Here is a 26,794-nt window from a genome sequence, read left to right on the forward strand (position 1 = left end):
TGGCGTCAGTTTTATATAGAAATGCTGAGGCCTGAAAACACCCTCAGAAGCTGGTGCCTGCTCAGCGGCTCCGGACCCATCCGAGGGAGAGACATCCGCTGGTACAATACTCTGAGAATCTCGCAGCATGCCGGACTCCACATGGGTCTCGGTAGAGGCCTCCGACTCGAAAGTAGCGGGTATCAGGGGCTGTGAAAGCGCCTCACTGAGTACTGGTGAACCAGCGACTGGATTAGGAGAAGCTTCGTCGTCTGTTTCGGAGCTCGACTGTCTCTGTCCTTTTCTTTGCGTTTTTTGTGAATTCCGGTAGTCTGATTGCTATCCGACGACATTTCAGGGTAGTTAAACCTGTTTCCAAAATATTTTGAAGCAAAGATATACCAACGCTTAATAGTGTGTTGGTTAAATCTAGCACAAAACCGACAGCAAGGCACATTATGATCTGGGCCTAGGCAAGGAATACAGTACAAATGGAAATCCTTATGAGGTATTTGCTTCCTACAAGTAATGCAATTATTAACTTTTACTGACATCGGTAAGGAGCAAGAAAAAGTTTCCCCAACGGAGTACATAGCTTTAATAGAAGATTTTGGTTCTGAAACTCGAATGCTAAAATTTAAGGAGTCTGCCGACTGGCACTTGCGAACTGCTTCTGTTTCGAGCACTGGGCAGCAAGAAAGACTAAAGAAAATGGTATCTGCTACATGTTTTATACCCCTGACGACCTGACGTCATGGAAGAGGAGGCAGCAACCGATGCAGGACCCAAGACTTTGATATTCAGACCGAATGACGGCAACCTGCCAGCAGATTTCCCCAAATGTAATGACTGCAACAGTGAAACACGAAGAACATCCCCCGATAAGAGTTAACAAATCATTAGCCATTTTAACCATCTGGTATTGAGGTGAACTAGAAGGAACTGGAGCCTGCCTTTTCATAGGCTTACGGGTGGAAGGCTTACCTGCAAGCCTGAAGGACTCGGGAGGCCTGGCAACTACCGAAGCAGCAGGAGTAGAAAGAAGAAGTTTGTTGTCAGATCGCACACCAGAGGCCTCGGACCCTAGAGTCAGCTTAGTGGTACCGGCTCCAGCAGAAGAGGCGACCAGCGACAGGTCGGAAGACAAACCGGAGGATGAAGGCCTAAGGGACTCTGACTCGACCAAGACCTGCAATTGTACATCTGCAGACTGCAGGGACTGCAAAAGCGTCTCACTGGCTCCTGCCTGACTGACGACCAAGTTAGCCTCATCTGAGGACTTAGTTTTCTGAGGCGTATCACGATCCTTGTCCTTACACTTTTTCGGAATATCTGAAGCCTGAAGACCGGCAGACGCCATACCCACAAACTTAGGCCAAACTCTGAAATACTTAGCCAAAATCTTAGCCTGACAACGGATAGTACGCGGATTAAAGAAGGCACAAAGATTACAACTGGGAACGTTGCGACCAAGGCCTAAACAGATAATGCAATAGGAATGAAAATCTCTATGGGGAATTTTCACAGGTAAGGCAATTATTAACTTTTTCTGACATTCATTAAGGTAAGAAAAGAGGATACCAAACGGGGTACTTAGCTGTAGTAGACTTCCAACACTTTGTAGTCGGAATTCAACAAAGGTAAACTGCCGACCGGCACTCGTGCATGAAAAGCTTCTGCTCCGGGCTCAGCGACAAGGAAGACTGAGGGAGTGAAGTCGGCTGCCTCCTTTTGTATCGGACGCACTGACGTCCTTTACAACCAACGGCAACTGACATCATTTTTACTTACCTTTGTTATTCTGGCCGACTGAGTGCTACCGGGAGCCGGATAACCCATTTGTTAGGACTGCAACAGTGAAACACGATAAACATCAGGAAAGTACACCAGAAGTACTGAAGTCATACAAACAACATTAAAAAGGATATAAAGAAGCTAGCAAACGTCTTACCAATCTAATTGAAACAGCTAGTAAAATACCACAATTTCAATTATAATGTTAAAATGTTGCTCCCCATTCTTTTTTTCTTTCTTTTTTTTATGCTACAGTCAGGAAAGGCAAAAATAATAAAATGTGTACCTTGAGTCGATTATTCCCAAGATATTCCCCATCCATTTTCTTGATGGCTTTGCAGACACTGGCAATGTCACAGTACTGCAGAAACGCATACTGAGGAACTCCATTCACCTTCTTAATGTCAATATCCTGAAAGGAATCGATCAATAACAGGCTCTGTGAGAGACATGTGGGCTAGAATTAGCTTTGCAAAGCTGTTCAAAATATTCACATTTATTAAAATATAGGGAAACGCGCAACCGAACAATCTGTAACAAACAGCTGAAGACACAGTTGTATGCAACAATGCTAACAAATGCCACACATCTGCTACTAAATTTATTTTATTTTCTACATTCACAACAGAAAAAAAAACAAGAAAAAACACAAGTGTTGCATCTTTATAGAAACTACACTTGCTTTCCTAACATGTCACAATATTAGAAAGGTTAAACAGCAAGCAACTAGGAGGTTGAAATAGGAAGAGCCTTCACATTAGGCTACAGCCAAAGCACTGTGTATAAGAACATAATTTAGCACAAGTTCACTGTTAACCAAATTCACAAGATACTGAACAATACAAATGCTGAACAGCTATGGGCAGGAAATGTCTTCTTAAACTAAAGAGAAATGTTCTTGTAAACTATCAAGAATACTGACTAGAAAGCAATATACAAAAGCACTAAATCACTCCTGCGACCAGTGAAACTATGCTATATATTTTATTCTCTATGACTGGTACTTGTAAAGAATATGTATACTAAGTATTGCTTAAAGTTTAAGATGAGTCTTAATAGTCAAAAATCCTTTTTAAGTATGTTTACAAAATTTCTTTATTGTATTTGGAGCTTTTCTCCCCGGGCCTCCGCTGAAAATGGACATATATCCAGTCGGACTTTCCTGGTCAACAAATGTAAAATAAAAAAAATAAATAAAAATGCTGTTAAAAGTGAACAAGATCACTAACATTTCAACAGCAATAAACAATACCTCAAAGCAGTTCAGTGCAACTGAAAAGTACAGTTTTGTACCTACCATAAATGTAGATGTTCGAGTGTATATACTGCTGCAGTCATCACACCTGGGGTTATCCTGCCGCAGTCGGCCGAATCCCAAAGTCTTGGTCCGGCGTCGGTTGTCGTCGCTTCTTCCCTGACGTCAGAGCGACAGGGGGATAAAAGAGGCAGCCGACGCCATTTTCTTCAGTTTTTCTTGCCCCAGATATCAGGTGCCCCCAACTAGGAAGGCGATACAAATAACTATGCAAAATACCTTAGTGGATAAACAATAGTACTAGCTGTTAGCAAATACACCATATAGGCATGCATCCATTAGAATGATGTACATGGAGTTATAACTAACACCCTGGTATGTAGAGGGGATGGTGGGAGGGTAACCTGGACTGCAGCAGTATATACACTCGAACATCTACATTTATGGTAGGTACAAAACTGTACTATGTTCATCGTGTAATACTGCTGCAGTCATCACACTTGGGTTGAATCCCAAAGCTATGGATGGGTGGCTGGTACTAAACCGGGTTAGGTGAAGCTAGGATGCCCCGCAAAACTGCCGTGGCAAAACCAGCTCTGGTTTTTGATTATAATGGAAGGTGGTAGTGCTTGGTAAAGGTGTGCACTGAACTCCATGTAGCTGCCTCCAGAACATCCTTGGTTGGAACCCCCCTGAGAAAGCCTGCTGAGGTAGATGTAGCCCTGGTAGAATGGGACCTAATATTAACAGGCACTGCTTTCCCATGGTGCGAGTAACAAAAACGGATACAATGTGCTATCCATATGGAGATGGTCTGTTTTGAAATAGCCTTTCCTTGTGAACCTGCAGCATAGGATACAAAGAGTTGGTCAGTTTTTCTGAAGGTCTTTGTCTTATCCAAATAGTAACGTAGCTGTCTGTGAGTGTCCAAAGAGTGAAGGAGTCTTTCTCCTTTATTCTGGGGATTTGGATAAAAGGTGGTAAATGAATGGTCTGATTCAAAGCCACACTGGATACTACCTTTGGCATAACGGTAGGGTTAGTTCGTAAAGAGACTCTGTCCTGATGGAAAATGATGAAAGGTTCCACTGCCATAAGTGCCTGTAGTTCTGAGACCCTGCGTGCTGAGGTGATAGCCAGCAACAGAGCGGTTTTCCATGATAAGTATTGTAGTTCTGCTGAGAAGGCTGGTTCGAAAGGAGGCAGTGTTAATTTTTCTAAAACGAAGTTGAGGTCCCAAGCTGGTGTTGGGGGGTTTCGGGGGGGGGGGGTCTTATATTCTTAGCCCCTCTGAGAAACTGCCTTAGTAAAGGGTGTGACAATATGGGAGGTTCCGTATTATATTAAGCTGAAATGGCTAAAGCATGGATCTTAATGGATGAGAAAGAAAGGCCTCTTTGTAGCATCTCAGTTAAGTATTGCAGCATTTGAGGAATGTTTGGTATCCAAGGATTTTGGCCTTTAGCCTGGTTCCATGCACAAAATCTTTTCCATTTGTCTGAGTAAGTTTTTCTGGTGCTGGGCCTCCTGGCTTCCAAAATGACATTCAGGACGTCCTTTGAGAGAAGTGTTGATTGATAATTCAAGGTATTCTCCATGCAGCTAAATTTAAAGTCCTGAGCTGACTGTGAAGGATCCAAGAGTTTTGCTGAGTCAACAGGAGTGGGAACTGAGGTAAGATCCATGGAGGGCTGTGAGTAATGGGTACCAGTGCTGACGTGGCCAGTCCGGAGCAATAAGGATCATTTGAGGTCTCTCTGATCTGACTTTCAGTAATGCCTTGGTCAAGAGAGGTACTGGTGGGAAGGCATAGACTGTCAATGCTGTCCAACTGAATGATAGGGCGTCCACTTTCCAGGCTAGGGAATGATAAGTCCTTGTGCAAAATTTCTGTAGTTGGCAATTGTTGGGGGAGGCAAATAGATCTATGTCTGGGCGTCCCCACCTTTGAGTTATCATTGAAAATACTTGTGGGTGTAGTCTCCACTCGTGAGGATCTGCCAAATTTCTGCTTAATTCGTCTGCCAATATGTTTTCCTTTCCTGGCAGGAATTGTGCTTGCAGTTGTACTTTGAAAGTCAATGCTGTGTTCCACAAGGTCATTGCCTGTCTGCATAAAGGGTAGGAGTGTGTTCCTCCCTGTTTGTTTATGTACCACATAACTGTGGTGTTGTCTGTCCTTATTAGTAGTTGTTCTGGATGCAAGAGATCCTTGAAGGCTGTCAGTGCATTTTGCACAGCTAGCATCTCCTTTTGGTTGATGTGTAGATGCATTTGTTTTGCGGACCATTTGCCCTGTATGCACTGTCCTGCCATGTGTGCTCCCCAGGCGTAGTCTGAAGAATCTGTTGTCATAGTTTGGTTTGCTGGAGGTAAAACAAAAGGAAGACACTTGTTTATTTGACATGCTTGAGCCCACCATAGGAACTCTTTTTGAAGGCAGGGAATGAGAGGTATACTTGTTTCGAGGCTGTGCCTGTGTTGAGTCCATAGACTTTTCAGGTACCATTATAATTTCCTCATATGCAGCTTTGCATGTGGAATTAGTTGAATGCAGGATGCCATGAACCCCAATGCCTGCAGGATTTTCCTTGCAGTGAGCTGGGTAAAAGTTGCCATCTTTTTGAAGTATTGAGTCAGTTGTTTTTGTTTGTCTGGCGTGAGATAAGCCATCTGGGCTGTTGTATTTAACCTGGCACCCAGGAATATTATGTCTTGTGAGGGTATTGGCTTTGACTTCTTTTTGTTTACTGTGTACCCTAGGCAACTTAGCAGCTTTGTTACAAATGCCAGATGCTGTAATAGAATGGCCTTGCTGTCCGCTTGGATCAGGCAGTCGTCCAGATATGGATAAATTTGTATTCCTCATTGTCTGCAGTATGCAATTACTGATGCCAGGCATTTCAGAATACTCTGGGCGCAGTAGATAAGCCAAAGGGCAATGCAGAGAACTGATAATGCGTTGTACCTGCCAAAAATTTGAGGCATCTTCTGCAATCTTGTCTGATAGGGACATGCAGGTATGCCTCTTTGAGGTCCAACATTACCAGCCAAGACTCCTTGCCCAGGCTGGGAAGAAGCTGCTGTAGTGTGAGCATTTTGAATTTGGGTACCTCCAGGTAAGTGTTTAGAATTGAGAGGTCTAAAATGGGTCTCCAGGCTTTGTCCTTTCTTGGTACTAGAAATAGTCGAGTAAAAACCTTGACCTTGCTCCTTTGTAGGTACCTTTTGAATTGCTTTCATATCCATGAGAGCTGAAATTTGCGTTTGTGCCTCTGCCCATTGGTTTGGAGGCAGATTTGGCATGCCTCTCATCCGTGGTAAAGTGTGAAAATGAAATCTGTAGCCTCGGGTAATAATATCCAGAACCCATTTGTCCTTTGTTATGATGCGCCAATTTTGTGGAAATAGAGCCAGTTTTCCTCCCAAAGGTGCTACCAGGGCAATTTTGCTTGGCAGGCAAAGAGGAAAGTCATTGTGTTTGTTTCCTGAAGGGTTGAGATCTTTTGTCTCCACCTGTTTGAGTTGTGTGCCATTGTCTAGGCCTGAAAGAACCTTGTGGCTGGCCTCTGCCCCTTGGGTGTCTGTACCTACCCCTTTGGGGTCTGTCTGATGCAGGAAAGGAACATTTTTTTTGATGGCCAGTTTCTGCTGAAACGAGGAGGTTGTACTTGTAAAAAATCTTTAAATGTCTGCATAGATTTTGTCTTTTCTTCCATTTTCTTTAAAACTTCCTCTGCTTTGACACCAAATAACACATCTTTCTGCACTGGAGCATCCAATAACTTTGCTTTGACATGTTCTGGTAAGGCTTGCTCTTTTAGCCAAGAATGTCTACGTATTACAGATCCTGTGACAGTTGCTCTAAATGAAGCTTCCAATGAATGAAAACCACACTTGTAAGGTATGCTTTCCCACCTGTTCTGCTGCATGCAGCAAATCCTGCATCTCTTTGAAATCAGGTTGATCTGTCTGAGGGATCATTTTCTGCTTTAACTGTGTAATCAAGTACTGCTGGTATTTTAGCATGTGGAATTGGCAGTTTAAGGCCCTCATGGCCAAAGTGGCAGACGCATACACTTTCTTCCCCCATCTTTCTAATGCTCCGGAATCTCTTTCAGAAGGTAGTGGATTCTTAGCAGTAGAGGCCTTAACCCCATTGGGACCCTGGGAAATGGTTTTGGGGTCTGCAACAGGGTTTTTATATAGAAACCTATGAGAATCAGGAACTCGGTAGTATCTGTCTGGTTTAGCTGGTGCAGGAGGTAAGGACTCTGGGTTTAGACTAGATTCAGTGTAAACATCATCCAAAATGTCTAAAATTGGAGGAATTGCAAGGGGTCTATGCTGTGGGAGAAGAAGAAACTCACGGAGTCTTTTCTTAGAGTCAGAGTAATCTTGGCCTTCCCAGTGGAAGTGTTCCCTCATGGTGTGTAAAGTTTCCCCAAAAGAGTAGTCTTCAGGGGGGAGACAGAGGGAATGGACTCTTCAGCATCTGAGCCTTCATAAGGAGGGAAGGAATAATCCTGGTCCTCAGAGTTAGCTGAGGAAATGGATGCTTGGTCAGAGGAAGGATAATCTTCCTCCAGTCTAGGCCTTTTGTCAGGAGGGGGTTGTGAACCCCTGATAAGGGTAATTAAATCCTCAGCCATCTTAAGCATCTGTTTTTTAGGCATAGGGGCCTGTGAGGGGGACTGTGGACCCGGTTTCCTAACTTTTAAGGGGGCTTTAAGTTTAGCATAAGACTTAATAGAGATAGTTGTCGGTTTGAAGACACCTTCAGAAACCAAAGGCCTGTCCAAAATCTCTGGATCATTGTCAGGGTTGGCGTCCGAGGGGTGAGATGGAACCGGCTCCTGAGGCCCAGCTGATTCGGCCTGGGAGGCAGTCAGAATTTCTAAATCTGCGGTAGTCAGGGGCTGCGTAGGCGCCTAGCTGAAAAACGGAGAACCGGCGGCAGGCCTTGCTGAGGCCTCGGTATCTGGTCTTGGCCTTGGTTGCCTGTCCTTATCCTAGCGTTTTTTAATCATTGCTGATGTCGGTTGCTCCGACGACATGCTATAATTAAATTTTCTGGCAAAATAATGTCGGGCGAAATCTGCCCGACGCTTGATTGTAAGTTTGTTGAACCTAGCACAAAACCGACAACCAGAGACATCGTGGTCTGGGCCTAGGCAAGGAATACAATAAGAATGAAAATCCTTATGAGGTATTTGCTTCCCACAAGAAATGCAATTATTAACTTTGTCTGACATCGGTCTGAGGCAAGAAAAGTTTCCCCAACGGGGTACTTAGCTTTAGAGAAGACTTCAGGCTGAAATTAGATTCGAAAATCTCAGGAGCTAGCCAACCGGCACTTGCAAACTGCTTCTGCTTCGGGCACCGCGCGGCAAGAAAGACTGGAGAAAATGGCGTCGGCTGCCTCTTTTATCCCCCTGTCGCTCTGACGTCAGGGAAGAAGCGACGACAACCGACGCCGGACCAAGACTTTGGGAATCGGCCGACTGCAGGAACGCCTGACGGCAGGATAACCCCAGGTGTGATGACTGCAGCAGTATTACACGATGAACATCTCTTTTTTCTTGTTCCCTCAAACATCATAGCTAGAGACCATTTATTTATTTATTGCATTTGATTACCGAGGTAGACCACTGGGCCAGAAGAACCCATTTTCAGTGGAGGCCGGGGGAGAAAAGCTCCACATTTAACACATACAGAAAAGAAATATGTTACAATGATACAGGATATATAATACAACAGTAGCAAATAAAACAACATTATGACTGCATACTCTAAATTATTGAAGGAGGTAAAATTGGAGACAAACATGATGATTACATACAATAGATTAGCAACAGAGGGTGGGTTGGAGACAAACAGTGAGGAAATAGCATACAGTCATGGACTGAAACTATGAAATAAATATAAATTAAATACGGAATAAGATAAATAGCAGAGAAGAAGGAAAAACAGTATGGTAATGTAGGTGTACTGCAGGCTCAAAGTGAGTGGAAATATGAGTTGGGGTGGTTGAGAGAAAGGGAGATTAGAGTGGTTATAGAGAGAAGAGGAGAAAGATAGTGATAGGGTCAAGTTATGTAGTTCTTAGTAGAGGTGCAAGTGCATAACCACTGTGAGGAGAGATGAAGTTTAAGGGATTTTTTAAAGGTAGAGACATTAGACATGGCTCTGAGTGGAAGGGGGGGGGGGTCATTCCATAGTTTAGAAACAGTAACAGAGTAAAGCATTTGGCTGGCAGAGAGCTTAGGTTTGTCGATAATTAACAGCATTTTGGTCTCTGACCTGAGGTGATGATTAGGATGGTAGATGGTCAGTATACTAGTGAGAGATGGGCAGGCTGCTGGGAGGTAAATAAGTTTATGGGGAATAGTAAGTTGTAGGTACATTAGGCGATGAGGGAGTTCAAGACAGTCTAGTTGCTGCAGTGTGGTGCAGTGCTGGGTGAAGAATTTGGCATTTATAGCATATTTGGCAGTTTTCCTGTAACATGAGTTGAGTTTATTTTTTTTAGAGAGGACTGTATGTGGGTGAGGATGGGGGTGCCATATAAAATAGTTGGAAGCAGAAACGATGAGGCAAAAGCCTTTTTTTGCAGGGGAATTAAAAAAGTAGTTGTGCCTATATAAAGGGCTCCTAGTTTTTGACGGGTTTTTCTGATATTACTGTGGATATGATGACACCTAGCAGTTTCGTATTGGGAACGACTTCAATGATAGTGTTATTTTGGGAATGGACAAAGAGTTCAGATCTATTGACTGGGCTACATTCTCAATAATATCTCCCACTTGTGTTTCAAGATTCAGCGCACATTAAGTGGAGAATCCTGTTTTTTTTTTGTACATTTGCTCTACTTCACTCCAAAAGAAAGGGATAGCCCTTTTTAGTGCTTCCAAGCCTGCTCTTGTTAAAACCAGGAGTGTAAGTGTCTCACCTTGTGCATGTCCACTTGCATGACATAACAGTACAAACTGTTAGCTATATAGCAGACCACAACTACTGTAAAATATAGACAGGAAATACACAAAATTACTCTATTTTTAGAAACTCAAAATTCCCACATTTTCAGTCAACAAAAAAGTTCTTCTAACAAAGCTTTATCTGGAAGTGCATCAAGTGAAACTTGCTGTAGAAAAACAATCCTGCTTTCTGTTTGCTACTTTCAGCTGCTGAAAAACTGCCATACATACCACAATTTCCCCAAAACGCTGAAATATGTTCTGAAGGTCGGTATATGTTGTGGTCTTTTCCAAATTACCAATAAAAAGTGTTCTTGTAGCCTTAGGATGGAATTCATCAATCTTTTCATCGAGTGGTCGGAATTCATTTTCACTTTCTGTTTCTGAAATCACAGTAAATACATATTAAGGAAAATGCACCCTCTTTTTCCCTACCCACTAGGTTCAAACTACTAAAGGCAAACAGTTTTTTAAATAAATATTTTTAAGGAACAAAGAATGCAATCAGATTCTACTTGGGCTGAATCTACAAGATTACTGCTGCCACTAGACCTCTCACATTTGATGTCCTGTGACATCATCCATCTTTTTTGGGTACTTGCTTATCCATGTCCATGTCAATTCTAGTAATCAAGAAGTATAAGATCAAATCTGGATGGGTTGCCAGTCCATTTAGGACACACCCAAGACTTGCACTGACACCACACATACATCTAAGGGCAGGTCTACCACCTATTCACCAGCTATATCAATGGGATGCATGGGGTGGAAAATACAGCCCCTGGTGAAACATGTACAGATATGGGGAAGATATGCAAACTTCACAAAGGAGCCAGACCAGTCAGAAACCAAACTAGAGCACCAAGCACTGCTTGGAATTTCTTACTGGTCCTGGCTCCAGAAATGGCACAGCAGCATTTCTCTTTCTAGTTTCCATTTCATTGTCTGTGACCTCATACACTCAGAATGGTGTAATACCAGACACCTGTCACTGATCTAAATGCAGAAATCAGGCATTCAGGGGAAACAGTGCTACCAGTCAGGCATTTCTTGCCCCAATATCCCCAAATTAAAAGTCATGCTGCTAAACGCTAGGAGTCTAAACATGAAACTGCACTCACTGCAAGCATTCCTAACCCTGGAAAATGCTGACATCTATGCAGTCACAGAAACCTGGTTCAAACCTGTGAAGAACATCTCAGCCTTACCTGGTTACTCATCCTAGCATACATTCAGACCCCAAACTGTGGGCAGTAAAGCCAAAGGAGGTGGAGATTCAACACACACTAAAGACATACACACCTCCAGGCTGGTCAAACAGCATGACGCACAGGAGACACTCCAGGTGCAGTTAATCATTGACAAGACCCCTATTCAAATCATAGCTAGCTACTAGCCCCCAATTCGGACTCAAGATGCCCAATCCGTCTATTTGGACCTGTTCGAATCTATCAAGATTCAACCCTTTACCCTGATCCTGGGTGACTAACTTCCCAAACATAGACTGGAAGAACTACACATGCCAGAACACAAATGCCCAGAGATTCCTTGATTCTGTCAATGCAAATGCCTTGGAACAGCTAGTCGATATTCCCACAAGAGGTGATAATATCCTGGACTTGATATTAACCAACATGAGTAACCACTGCAGCATCCCTACAGTATCATTCTCCCTGGTAATAAAGCAGTCACTTTCAAAGTCACCATCCCCAGCTAGGATCAGACATAAAAAACTTCTCCAAAGCTGATTACAGCCTCTTGAGGGATGGTATAAACAGCTTCACAGTCCCTCCCCCTCTGTAGGAACTGGCAACAATATCCAAAACTATACCAAAGCAATATACGAACATTTATATAGATGCATGGAATCAGGAATACCCGACAGGACTAAATCATCCTCTGCAAGGAAGAGTAAACCTATCTGGTGGACATCTGCAATAAACAATTCTATAACAAAAGGAAAAAATTGCTAAGACCAAGAAGGAGCAGGTGCCCAATTGGAACCAAAGTCTCCTTAGCCTGAACAAGCAAATAAGAGCACTAGTGAAATCCTCCAAAGCAAATTTGAGTCCAAATTGGCCACATCTACTAGAGACAATCATAAGGCCTTCTTCACATATGTTTGCAACCTCAAAGGAAGCACCCAGATCTGTTCAGAACTGGTGGTCAAGACCACCACATATACAAATGCTGCAGATATAGCAAACTCATTGGCTAACAGATTCACTGAAAACCTTACCCCTCTGTCCCCCCAGCAGTAAATCAGGACATCCCAGTATCTGCCCCCTTCCCCTTATATCTAGGAACAGGTCATCACTACTCTCTCAAAGGTAGAAAACGCAACCTCCATGGGACCCAATAACATCCCAGGCTGCATCCTACATGAACTCAGGCAGGAAACTGCAGCACCATTAGGCACCCTATTCAACCAAAGCCTGAGTACTGGCTTCATCCCAGCTGAGTGGAGGACAGCCACTGTCATCCCTTTACACAAAGGTGGAGTACCCACCGATTTAGGAAATTATAGACCCATCAGCCTAACTAGCCTGATGTGTAAGGCCATGGAATGGATTATCATGGACCTCATTAACAAGGACATTGGCAACATCCAAACACTTGATCCCACACAGTTTGGCTTCATCAAGGGGAGGTCATGTCTGCTAAATCTAGTTGACTTCTTTGAGACAGTCACCAAAGTCATGAACAAGGGGAAGACAGTGCCCACTACCTACCTACTTTGACTTGGCCAAAGCCTTTGACACTATTCCCTACTCAGGCATAATACATAAACTCTCTCAACTAGGCATGAATCCATATGTTACCAGATGGGTAGCAAACTGGCTCACTGACAGAACCCACCTAGTCAAAATAGGGTAAGCCACCTCAAGCAGTAGACCCACAACAAGCAGCGCACCCCAGGGTTCGGTCTTGGGACCGCTGTTATTTGGGATATACTTTTCTGAGGTGCAGGCCAAAACCAGTACGCTATGGCTGACCAAGTTTGCAGACGCGTGCAAGCTGGGTGCTGTCATCAATTCCTCTAGTGATGTGGACATCCTCCAAGAGGGTTTCACTCAGACAAATGACTGGTGCCAGAAACATGGCCTCAAGCTGAATTCCAAAAAATGCATCATCATCCCCTTTGGGAAGAGTGACATCCCCACAAATGATCACATTAATAGCAATGTCCTAAGCACGCAATCAGTCGTGAGGGATTTGGGCATCCAGGTTGATAGCAACCTGACTTTTGACTATCACGTTGCTTCCATTATACAGAAAGCCTTCTACATGACCCACCTCATAACTAACAGTATCTCGATAAGGAGGTCATAACATCCCTTTATTCTTCCCTTATAAGGCCCATTATTGAGTACAAAGCCCCTTTCGGCATGTACCTCACAAAGCCCATGCAGCAGCTGGAGAGACCACAGAGGTTCCTCACCAAGAGAATACAGGGCCTCAAACATCTACCATACACAAACAGGCTAAAAGCCCTATCCCTCTACTCAGTTTCATACAGACTCCTCAGAGGTGACCTCTGTCTGGCATATAAGGCGATCATGGACCCCACCTTGATCGGACTATTGTAAGTCCAGCTCCACTTGAGTAACCTGCATGAGCAGCTTCAACATGGTTTGTGACATCAGCAAGACTTGTTGGTGGGACAGATTTGTGTCCCAAAGACTCCTCTCCACATCAAGCAGAGTACCTCTTTGCCCTTTTTTAAGCACAACCTGGATAACTGGATGGGAAAAAGAAAACATACCCCTGGGATTTCTCCTGTGTCCCGGCTGGACAGGGGCACTGGGGCTGATTTGTCTAAACATGGGCTAAACTCTTGGCTATGCTTATAAGGGCCTCAGGGCTAACAGCTTAAGTAACCTCCTATGATTCTATGATCCTATGAATATGTTTTCCATAAATTAATTTCAAACCAATAAGTTTTAATATGTATGCAAGCTGCCATTTCTGGAGAAAGTAAAGAAACGGAACAAGCTAGCAGCGTAGTACTGGGCTGCTAAATCTAGGTGCATTACTAGTTACTTGTATTGCTTCTCTTGTAAAATGTTAAAACTGCATATTCCAACTTTATAAAAAAGGGGTGTGTGAAGCCATAACAAATGAAATAAGCCAATTTGTTTAAGGACACAAGTACAGTTGTGTGACCCCACTCACCATAACTGCAGCCGTTCAAATAAAATTACTGCTAACCTAGGGGAATCTCTCCAAAAGCAGATGTCCCACCACTCAGATAGACTTTCAAAACTTTTGGATATTCCTGTGCAGGGAAGCTCTCTTCTATGCTACATAGGGTGCTAAGATGCAAGTCATAAAGGGGAAAAGTGCCTGATCCATCTTCAGTTTTTCCTTTGTTTATTTTACTTCTTCAGAAAACATCTGTATTTTACTTTACAAGTAAAACATTTCCAGAGAGGGGCATACTGCATTATGACATGACACACAAAAACAGACTGACAGGACAAGCAGTAGAAAGAACAATAAAAAAAATCTTCACATCCATAATGACTTTAGCTGTATACAAAGGAGCTATAAAATCAATTAAACTTATTTCATACTTGTATAACAGGAAGGTATTATTTGCCATGTAGTTTTAAAAGATAATCAAATTTCTTACAAATACTGCACTGTCCCATATTAGACGTTAAAAAAATGACTTGTTTACCAAACAGAAACAATAGGAGGAAACAAAGTCCACTAGCTCATGACCAAGGGATAGTCACAAAGGCCACGCACCCACTGCCATCTAAGCCCATTTATCTATTATCTTTGCTCTAATCAACTTATTTTTAAGTTGAGATTACTCGGCCTTAATTTTCTCTAAAATTATCCATAGGTCTGTAACAACAAAAGTTTTTGCTTTTATAATGATTCCTTTTTCCAATTTTCTTCTTTGCTGGCCTCCAAACAGTATAATTACTAACCGGCAATTATGTTTTACCTAAATTGGTGATTTCGGTTTCCTTTTTTAACAATATGTCAGTTTTCAGACTGGGACAGTGCTAAACAACTTGTGTCTCAGAGTTCAGCCATCTTCACTCTGGTTAGAGGACAATTCTATAACAGTTTTTGGGAGAGCGTATGTAACTCAAATGACACCAGATAATTGGGAAAGACTAGATATGGAAGAACAGAGACTCCAACAGAAAAGGTGATTTCCACAAGGAAAAGCATTTTTCAGGAGACAAATATGAAAGCTAATAAGGATTTGAAGAGGGAATAGGTAAGCCTGTCAAATCATAAAATTCGGCTCCCAAGGATGAAGAACATTTTTCAAAGGCAGGAAGAAAAATGGAACTCTTTCAAATAACTCTCTGACAAGCTAATGTTGGGCCATAGCCCGGCCTTCCACAAAGCCATGTTGTGTTGAAACAGCTAACACATTCAACTTGACTAAACCAAAACCAAAACAGGCATACACGCCTTTCTGTCCAAATGGAGAACCTCATACACATCCATCACATGGAAATTTTCCTGGAGCTTCAATCTCCTCTTACACCCTTGCTGGAAAAAACAGCAGGATCAGAGAGTTTACAACAGAAGTCAGGCCCTGAGATAAAGCCAAATGTCACCCCAAACGAGAGTGACCTACATGGCTAGAACCAGGAGTGCTTCCTGCATTGCATAGATGCAGCTACTTGAAACCTCAACCACTGGGGGGGGATGAGGGTCCATGAGGATTAGTTCTGGTCATTCTTCCTCAAATTTCACAAAGGCGTGGAATCAGAGGAAATGGGAACATTTCTGGCCTGCCACACTGAGTAAAAGATAAGAAGAAAGTAAAGCTGTGTAAGACCTAACCATAGCAGTAGATGTCCTACTTCTCACTGTTACAGTATTCTTTTCTCTGGGGATATCGTGCCAGGGATAGCTGAACATCCAGCCAGCATACCAAAGCCTTTACACCTTCCAGGCATTGTACATCAGGCATATGTCCTACAAGCAAAGCATAAGGTACATATGTGACATACAGACTCAATTCTCAGAAATGAAGTGCCCCAGCAGAACCACGGCAACTTCAGAGAAAGGCAATAACATGTACTGTCTGGAAGGGAAGGAGAAGAAGAAATAGGATGTAAGAAATACCCATCTATTAGAAAGAGGGCAACAGAAGGTTACAGGGGGCAGGAGAGAGGGAAAGAATACTACAACAGTGAGAAGTAGGACATCTACTATTATGGTAAGATCTTTCACAACTGTATTATACCCTTCCTTTCTTTACTCTTGGGAAGAGTACAAAGGCTACTGGAAAGTATGAGAGAAAGGTAAAGAACAGCCCTCCACAAACCCGTGAAGAATAGCCCTAAAACCTGCCCTGGCCCTGGAAATGACATCCAACTAAGTGCGTCTTAGGAACAAACACCTGAAAAATCTCACACTGTGCATGGTTGTGTGCAGCACCAAACAAAAGATGCCTCTCATGTCTATCTTTATGGATAATCTGCCTCCCACACTCACATTTTCCCTTCTGGGAAGACATGAAAATAAACTAAAAGAAGGAAAAAAGAAAGGAAGGATTCCAATGGGGAACCTATCTTTAAAAGGCTCGTCAGATGAGCAAACTTGGTGAATGGTGTACAGACAACATTCAGTGGTAAAGTTTAGACTGGCGACAAAAAAGTTCTGAGAATTAGGCGTCCGTATGTCACATATGTACCTTACATTTTGCACACAGGACATACATCTGATGGACAACATCTGGAAGATGTAAAAGCTTTGGTATATGGGCCAGATGTTCAGCCATCCTTAGCACGATATCCCAAGTGTAAAGAATGCTTCAACAGTGATAAAGAAGACCATCTACATTCTCATACATATCAAAAAGGTGTCTGTCCTGAGAGTCCCACAGTTCCAGAAGAATCAAACCAGATGCAGCTTCTGAATCCATAGCTCAAAGACATAACTGGACAAGCAAAGTGCACCAGCCCATTCAGTTAGCCTAGGATGGTAAATGCTGAGAGTGGTGGTTCTATCAATAATCATACATTTATAACAAATCTGGGTTTGACATGGCCTTATATGTCAGGCACAGGTCACCTCTTATGAGACTGAATAGAGCTGGAGTTCTTTCAGTTGAGCAGCATAAGACATAACATGAGTGTCAAATGCCACTCAAACATATGACAACAGAAAGGGCCCCAGAAGCAACTTTTCCTGAAAAGCAGCATAGCCATATCCCCCAGAGAATCACCAGCCAGAATATGATGTAAACAGATCTGATTCCTACCCCATCTCTAGAGGATGGGACGCCATGAACAAACTATTCATCACCAGGGCCTGTGAAAACTTCAAAAGTTCAACTACAGAAATGAGAAGCACATTTGGTAACTGGTGATGAATGACAGCCACTTCAGAGCGCAAAGGCTCTGTAACCACTGACATCTCAGAGTTCACCCCAACATCCTCTGTTAGGGTTGAGAATGACATCATGAAGATTTGCTGTAGTCATCAAACCCCAAAGGCAAAGGAGGATCACAACTTGAGCCCTGTGCTGCACTGTCACCCAGGCTGTCAAATTCATCACTTTCTGCACCTTACCTGTGAGTGAGTACCAAAAGTCACTGAAGTATTCAGCTAAACATCAGAGAAGGTAATCCTTTGGAAGAGGATCACAGATGACTTTGTCCAATACATGGTCATCATCAGGGACTCCAATCATAGAAAGGATCCATCATATGGTCATAGACATGGATGGATAACCACCATCCTGTAATCAACTGTATGATGGATAGTCACAACATGAACCCCAATATCGGAACCTGGACAGCACCTCCTACAAGTGCATCACATAATCTTTTGTTAGTCAAAGACAAGCTCACCACATATGACAGAAAGGTCACTATGGAAACGTCTACCAGTGGGAAGATGAGATTTGACTGTGGCCTACCCTTTATTTGTCTGGCCTTCTAACTCTGCTCACACAGAGAACTGGGCTGCCTATAGGACCCTCTTTCTTATCCCTAATATGAGGAACCTGCAATGGTCACCTTTCCATGAAGCAAGGTAGGCTAGAGTTCCACCCCCTCTTTTTTAAGTGGTTAGGCTGAAATGCTTGCACTTACAATAGTGCTACATGTTATTCTCCTCTCCCAAGCAGAAAGTGGTTCTCAGCTCATTACCTGGCAGCCATGCAAACAATTTAAATGTTTAGCTTTAAGCATTAAACATGGGATCTTAGCTGGTAGGCTCATGGCTTAGGCATGCTTTTTAGTGCAGACTGTGATGTGAAGGGATGGGATGGTATAGGGTCTTCAGAGGCAATAGGAAGAGAAGATGAAACCAATTTTAGACCCACCACTGAATGTATCCAATACCACATCCTTATGGATCTGCAGCAAGAGGTCAAAACACGCATTAAAGAGAGACTCAATGGAAAGTATAGCAATATGACAGTGGAAAAAGTGAGCAGCATGAAAAAAACAAATTGAAAATACAAAATATGTACACTAAAGCACAATCACACAAAACATGAAAAATGGATTCAAGGAGCAGAGCCAAGATGGCCAACTGAAAGCAGCATCTTTTTGAGTGCTCTTTAATTATTATAAAATACAGAAAAATAATTAATTTACTGAAAACATTTTTAAATAGTTTTATGAATCATTATTTAGCCTTTCTATTTCCTGATTTTGAAGAGGTTTCATAAAAATTTTCCTGTCAAGATTACTTGGGAGACTGAGTGTTTGACTGAAAATGAACAATTCTATGCACTCCCAGGCTGAAGTCTCCCCGAGAAAGAACTTACAACAAATAACATCAGCTCTGCAGGAATCATCTATGAAAATGGATAGGTTTCATAACAACCTGAAAAACGTGAAGGAAAGTTGTTTTAAACAGATTGAGCACAGCAACAAACAAAAACTTCTGAAATGGAAAGAATGTTGACGGCTGGTCGAAAGAGGAAGAAATACAAACCAATCCTTTTTTTTTTTTATTAAAACAAAATACTTGGCTCTTAAATACAACAGAAGATCTGGAAAACAGAGAAGAGAAGCAACATTAATTTCCTACTCTTGGCTTTTTGAAATCTTCTGGAAGGACTCTCATATAATATTGAAAGAGCTCATAGAGCCACAGACAAACTCATTCCTTCTTCCTCAACTTCACCACCGTGATCCATTACTGTAAAAATATTATCTTATTTAGACAAAGAACTAATTCTTAAAACTGCATGGAGGAAAGCTCCTATAAAATATAAACAAAATTGTATCAGATTTGATAATGATTCCTCTCCTAAGACAACAGAACAGAGAAAGCAAACTGCTGGCCACTTGTAAAGGCTTTAAGACAACATGGTTTAAAATCCCAGATTCTATTTACAGCTAAAAATAAAACTATCAAATGAAACAAGAACCTTCAATGACTTGGAAGAAGCCTCTACTTTGGTTAAAAACAATAACCTGCTGTCTATAACTGATGACATGGATTGGTCTTCTTTAAAAATAACCTCTGAAAAAATGCAGTCTGAGATGAAAAAAAAAAAAAGAAACAACTGACATATCTGCATATTCATTTAGCAAACCTTCAAAAGATTCTAACATAAAATAAGGAAATAATTATTTTTACGGTTTGATTCTTCAGTCTGTTTCAACAAATGTTTCTTTTGTTTAATTTTCTTGTTGTCTCAAAGTATATGGATTTACAATACTGAGACACTCAGTGACTGTAAAGTATTCATTTAACCCCTATTGAATAATACGCAAAAACATTAGGATGTTAAAATTATATTTTCAGTGAATGATCTTTTAGCTGCTTACTTTGACCAATACACCATGAAAAATGATCATTCAGAGAAATGTCTTGATAAGTTGTATTTGTATTTCTTTTTTGGGATTTGTTTTGCTCTATTATAGGGAAAATGGGATATTTAGTGACTGACTTCTATTTAATCCTGTAAATTATATTTAATGGGTGTTATGGAGTGTTTTGTTAGTAGAAGGACTTTGCAGGACAGTTGTTGACATGTTTAACGCTTAGAAAATTGTATCTCTCAAACACTTCACTTTTTGTTCATTTTTTTTTTTTTTTTTTTTTACTGGTGACTGACTTATATCGTGCCACTTAGCATGAGCACTGTAATGTCCTTATCTTTCAAACTGTCAACGTCTTGAAAATTTCTTCTATTTAGTCAGTGTGAGTAGAGTTGCCTGAACAGGAAGTTGCCTTTGTAATAACTGGTTACTTCCTGCTTACAAATAAACTTAGGATTTGATGAAATCTATGGTTCGTTACTGTTTAAGTTACATTTTTAAATAAATAAATAAATCCAAGTATGAAATGATTCTCTGCATTGCAGTTCTTAAAATTACATGTTTCTGGACTGTTCTATTTTTTTTTTTGCTTTGCTGTCTTCTTATATATCATATTTTACAGATAATCCGCGATATGGTAGGAAAATTATAATAGATGAGTTTCCGACTTTGTATTCTTGTATATTACGTGTCTGGAGTTCTAGGAGATCGCCAGACAGGTCCTTTTTAGATGGGATTTTGTCTTGATAGTTATAGGAGAGGATACATTCTTGTTGTGCTTCTTGTGGTGGCGCGTGTGCACGTCAGTACATAAGGAGGGAGTTTGGGTGTTGGATTGAATTATTGGGCTCATCGTGCTTGAATGTAGGGAATGCTTGGTTTTGAAACAGGAGACAGGGTCACATTGGCAAAGTTTCTCTTTGGCTGGCAGGAGAGAATCACAGTGGAGAGACATTGTTCTGTTTGTTAAAGGTTGAGGTTGTGGGGCACTCTGGGATTTAGTAGGTTAGCTGGGCTCCTTTTTTTGTGTGGTGGGGAACAAAAGGTGGTGAATAGATAATCCAGCACAGGAGGGCATCTGTTGCCCAACAGAAAGCTGGGTACTGTGGGCATACGATTACAAAATAACATTATGGGTCTCTGACAGACGTGTCAGCGGAACACACTGGGAGTCGCAGTTTGTTGCTCTATTCTCCGAAAGGTGTTTTTTCTTGCACTGTTCTTTGTTTGAACCACCTATTCTTGATGGAGTACAAAGACATAATTCAGGTCAGTTGTGCCACAACTACAAATTGACACTGAACCAAGCTAACAGAGAAAATACTGTAATAGTTTATAGTACAAAGAATGGTAGAACTGTGATGTCAACAAGTGATTTAGAATCTGCTTATTGACTGGTACTGATAATGACTCTTAAGAAATATAAAAGCATAAATATGCAAGAGACACACTTTACAAAAATGACTATCACTTGCAGTGAATTCTGCATCCTTCCTACATTCAAAAAATATGGAAAATATTTAAGATTCAAATGTAACAGTATACCTTGATGACTTGTTATTCAGTGGGAAGATGAGACTGGGCACCTCATTAAGTTACACAAAGTGGAACAGAGACTGCACGAATATTGTTTGGAGCAACTGTGATAGTGGTTGGAGAGATTGTTTTGCAAATCTTGTGCGCTGAATGAAGAGATTAATTTTATTCTCCATCTCATTGTAAGTTATGCATGCCCAATACATTTTTAGATTTTTTTATCTAATCACCTTAACAGTGCATTCAAGAAATCAGAGGCATGATTTAGAAATGAATGGGCAGATAAGCAAAATGATACACTTGTCTTTGATGATGCTGTCATGTGTATATACATATTTAAACCATATGTGCTATTGTCTATGAATAGATAGATAAGTGCCTCTAAATAGAATAGGGTCACTATGTAAAACCAGAGCCTATGTTGAATCAAAGTGTAGCGTGCTCATGTCATGCATGCTATGGGCTTTGTACAGGCATCTGTTTAGGTAACAGCACTGCAGGCACCATCGGCACTTTATAAAACCCAAGATATCAAACTGAATTGAACAGTGCTCTTGTGTTTACCTAATTAACAAACTGATTAAAAATAATGGCAACGGACTGTGTAAATTCCCAAAACAGTTTATTGTTAGCGCTTTCGTTCAAGACAATAGATGAACTTCTTCAAACAACACATACCCAAGATGCTATGCTATATATACAACTATCAATTAATTAAGCAATTAAACCATTTCTACCGAATTACTAATCAGTCTTATTGTTCAATTACTAAAAATAAATAATAATATATTGTCAATATTTATGAAAAACGTAAAAAAAAAAACCTTGTTAAAAATATTATTAAATAACTACCATGATACTGTTTCATACATGCAACAAATCCATTGTTAACATTCACTGTTTAAACATTTATATGGAAAAATATATATATAAATTAATGAAATAACCACATTATTTAAGCAATAACCGATGACATGGTGTGGTATATTGAAGATTTACCCACAGTTGGTGTGGTACAATATCAGTTATTGCTATTATACAATGACATTATTTAAAAAAAAAAAAAAAACTTTTCTTAAATAATGTCTTTGTATAACGGCGGATTGCTGTTCTTCCACTGGTTGTGGTATACTGCTTTTTCATTCTGATGTACTGCGCATGCATATGGGGACTTGCGTTCACACGCATACCCAGTACATCAATGCTTTGAAATGGAAGCAAAGGAGAAAAGAAAGTCTCAGTTGCTCTGTTTTTTCTCTCTCTCTCTCTCTCTTTTTAATTGTAAGGTTTTGGGGCAGTTTATACCAACGGAAAAAAGTCCGGGCGACTGGACCTTTTTCCATTGGTATATTGTGGGATTTACAACAGGCACGCTGGTTGGGCTGGCCAATCAGCGTGCATGTTTTTGAATATTAATAGGGAGTTTTTGTACAATTCATTATAATAAACCCATAGCTGTGCTTACCTATCTAGGGCTTTTAATTTTAAAATACATTTAATGGAAGAATATTAATTTAGTCCTAGTGGAATGTGGGCATATGTTCAAATTTGCCAAATTAATTCACATTCCTCTAGTTTCAAATCCCAGGGATCTCCTCTAAAATTCTTCTATACCTGGTGGATTACAATAAATTGAAATTTATGACAGGGGTGCTCTGAAATATGCTTTGCTAATGCATTTGTGTTTGTTTTTTTTTTTTACTTATGTGATATTGATGCTCGTAAATTCTTTGTTTGAGCATCCTTTCCATTTTACTTATGTAATAACATTGGCACTGTTGACATAAGGCTGCATAGATGATACCCATTGAATCACAATTACATTACCCTTTAACAGAGTAAGTTACATCTCTTATGATGAAACTATTACCCACCTTTATGTGCTGGCATTGTTGGCACCGACCACATTTTCTCATGCCACTGTTTACTTTAGTTTTTGTTCTATTCCCTTCCAACAAGTTCTTAAGGTTTGGGCCCTTCCTATAAATAATACGTGGTCCTACCCCTAATTTTTTTACTAATATTACTATCTTCTGTAATAAATGTCCAGTTCTTAAGCAAAATATTTTTTTGTATTTCGATTGATTAAGAACTGGGGCAATCAAAATAAAAAATATTTTGATTAAGAACTGGGGCAATCGAAATAAAAAATATTTTGATTAAGAACTGGAGCAATCGAAATAAAAAATATTTTGATTAAGAACTGGGCATTTATTACAGAAGATAGTAATATTAGTAAAAAATTAGGGGTAGGACCATTGTCCATAATTGTGATTCAGTGGGTGTCGTCTATGACAGTTGTATATATAGCACAGCATCTTGGGTATATGTTGTCTGAATAAGTTCATCTATTGTCTTGAACGAAAGCGCCAACAATAAACTGTTTTGGGAATTTACACAGTCAGTTGCCATTGTCTGATTTTCCTGAGTTGAATCGTTTTTTGGAGTCTATTGATTAAAAATAATGTAATACAGCCAAGCAGGGCATAAAATTACATGTCTGCATATCACAGGACGTCTGATGGACAAGCTGCTTTGTAAAATTACAAGCTCAAGCTATCCCCCATGCCAAATCCTTCAGCTGGCTGCATAACATAAATACCTCATAACACCTTAGCAATATAAATAGGCTGTAATGACTTACTTTAGTAGGGAATGGATCTGAAACAGTTTGTCTGCATTGCTGCTCCTAATGTAAAATATCCATTATGGAATGACTGAAAAATACTCACAATGTTCTGCTTTTATGTGTGAAAAGCTCCAGGAAGTTTTTTTCCTTTCCGTCTCTCACGGATTGTCACTGAAGATGTGGACATACTGAAGTGCACCTTTCTGTGTTCACAGTGATTTTGTGAAAGTTGTATTTCTTTGTAGCAGAACTTCCCTCTAGTAATACCAATTTATAATATACAACTTCTTGTGCTCAATAATAATATAGAAAATTGATTATTATGGATGTGTGTGTTTGGAGCGTTTCTCCCAGGCCTTTGTTTCAAGTTGGACTTTCCCAGTAAACAAATGTTAAATAAATAAATATATATTTTTATGTGTATTTGTACACGTGATGTTTCATGATTTATAAATATTATATGAACTGTGATAATACTTCTTGAAAACATTACAAAAATATATAAGTTTGATGCTTTAGTATTTAAAACTCAGATATATATATATATATATATATATATATATATATATATATATACATACATACACATATATACACACACACACACACATATACTCATATGTATTTATATTTTTCATCTATTAAAAGCCACATAAATCAAACTAACAGCATTTAATAAGTTTTTTGAATATAGCACATCTCACTGAACTCATTTAGGAATATACTTTATACCTTTTAACGATTTCTTTTTTGTCACACTTCAAATTTATAGAAGTATACTTAATTATTCATAAATAACATTCCATGTTGTTTGTTATATAATAAAATTCTATGTAATGTAAATTAACGTAAATTATTTTAATGTTTAAATTTAACATTTTGCTCCAAAACATAGTTATATTATTAAAATGTCAACAAGTAGTAATCACATGAATGGATACATCTATATTATCTTTTAATGTTAATGGATTAAGTAATCCAAGGAAAGAACAAACTTAGTACACTGCTTAAATATAAACAAAGTTCAAGTAGTTTTATTTCATTAGCTCAATCAAATTTCAACTCAAAAGAGGCATTATAATTTTATGGACCTTTCATTATATTGAAATTTAATAATAGGACATGGACAAGAGACATTTAGATATAATACCTGATAAATAGTAGTTGAATTATAGGTGGGAATTTTAACTGCATACTAGATGACTGACTCCAGAAACAAAAGAAAATTAAGGTTAACCTCTACAGCTAAAATATTAACTAAACAGACAGAAACTCAAGTTAAAAGACGCTTTTACTATGAAAAAATTCTAGCTCACTATTATTCTCTCATCAGGATTATTCTCTCATCAAGTTGTGTACATTTACCATAAATGTAGATGATCGAGTGTATTCACTGTTGCAGTCATCACATTTGGGTTATCTGCCTGCTGGTAGCCCTCAGCCGGCCTGAATACCAGAGTCTTCGGATTTGTGCATTGGATGCTGTCGCTTCTTTCATGACGTCAGGTCGTCAGGAGTTTAAGACATGCAGCCGATGCCATTACATCAGTTTTTCTTGCCCTACATGTCAGGTGTCCCCACAATAGGGAGCAATTATATAGTCTGGAACACTCCCAGAAAAAAGCAAATACACATGATATAATACATGCCAAACAAGGTGGAAAGGTAAAAGTCAAGAGAAGTCAGGGGGCTGAAGGGCAGTGAATACACTTGAACATCTACATTTATGGTAGGTACACAACTGTACTATTTTCATCGTGTTTCACTGTTGCAGTTGAATCCCAAAGCTAAGGTTGGGAGGCTGGAACAATTAGGAGGAGGCCCTGCAGGACTGCAGTGGTAAAGCCTGCCCTGAATTTGGAGTAGAGAGGTAAGTGGTAGTGCTTAGTAAATGTGTGCACTAAACTCCAGGTTGCAGCCTCTAAAATGTCTTTGGTTGGGACTCCACTGCGGAAGGTTGCTGAAGTGGCTGCTGCTCTGGTTGAATGTGGCCTAATGCCCTTAGGCACTGACTTGCCATGTTGAGAATAGCATAAACAAATGCAGTGACCTATCCACTTTGAAATAGTCTGCTTTGAGATAGCCTTTCCTTGTGATCCCGCAGCATATGCTACCAGTAATTGCTCAGTCTTTCTGAAAGCTTTGGTTCTGTCCAAGTAGAAGCGCAGCTGTCTGTGCATGTCCAAAGAATGCAGACGTTTCTCACCCTTATTCTGTGGGTTTGGATAAAAGGAGGGCAAATGAATAGTTTGGTTGAAGGCCACATTGGACACTACCTTACGCATAAATGTGGGGTTTGTCCTTAGAGAAACCCTATCTGGATGGAAAATGATAAAAGGTTCCACAGTCATGAGTGCCTGTAGCTCTGAGACTAGTCTTGCAGAGGTTATTGCTAGGAGTAGAGCTGTTTTCCATGATAAAAATTTTATATCAGCTGTAAGGAGGCAGAGTGAGTTTTTCCAAGACATAAATGAGGTCCCATGCAGGTATTGGTAATCTCCTTGGAGGCCGTAAGCTTTTGGCTCCTCTGAGGTACTGCCTTAATAAAGGATGAGAAAAAATAGGTGGCTCTGTATTGTAATGAGCTGAAATGGCAGAGGCATGAATCTTAATTGATGAAAAGGATAGTCCTTTGTCTAGCATCTCAGTTAAGTATTGCAAAATCTGAGGGATATTTGGAACAATCATGTCAATTCCTTGTGCCTGGTTCCAAGCACAGAATCTCTTCTATTTTCCTCCATAAGGCTGGCCTCCAAGATAACATCCATCACTGCTTTAGAGAGAGGGTGTTTTGTGCTGCCAGATTTAAGGTCCTGAGTTGGCTGTGCAGGATCTGATTGTTTTGTTGAATTTG

General features: G+C 40.4%; 1 protein-coding gene across 1 annotated transcript in view; it reads right to left on the minus strand.

Moving 5' to 3' along the window:
* The window catches only part of SPEN (spen family transcriptional repressor), a 609,081-nt gene that overhangs the window by 314,796 nt on the left and 267,491 nt on the right, over positions 1-26,794 (minus strand). The window contains exons 6-7 of the mRNA XM_044061866.1: positions 10,237-10,388; positions 2,060-2,185 (exon numbers count right to left, since the gene is read on the minus strand). Of these exons, the coding sequence (XP_043917801.1) occupies positions 2,060-2,185; positions 10,237-10,388 (278 nt within the window). The remainder of the gene's footprint in view (positions 1-2,059; positions 2,186-10,236; positions 10,389-26,794) is intronic.

Source organism: Protopterus annectens, chromosome 2.part0 (genome assembly GCF_019279795.1).
Source record: "Protopterus annectens isolate FY-2018-M chromosome 2.part0, PAN1.0, whole genome shotgun sequence".
In the NCBI taxonomy this organism is placed as follows: domain Eukaryota; kingdom Metazoa; phylum Chordata; order Ceratodontiformes; family Protopteridae; genus Protopterus; species Protopterus annectens.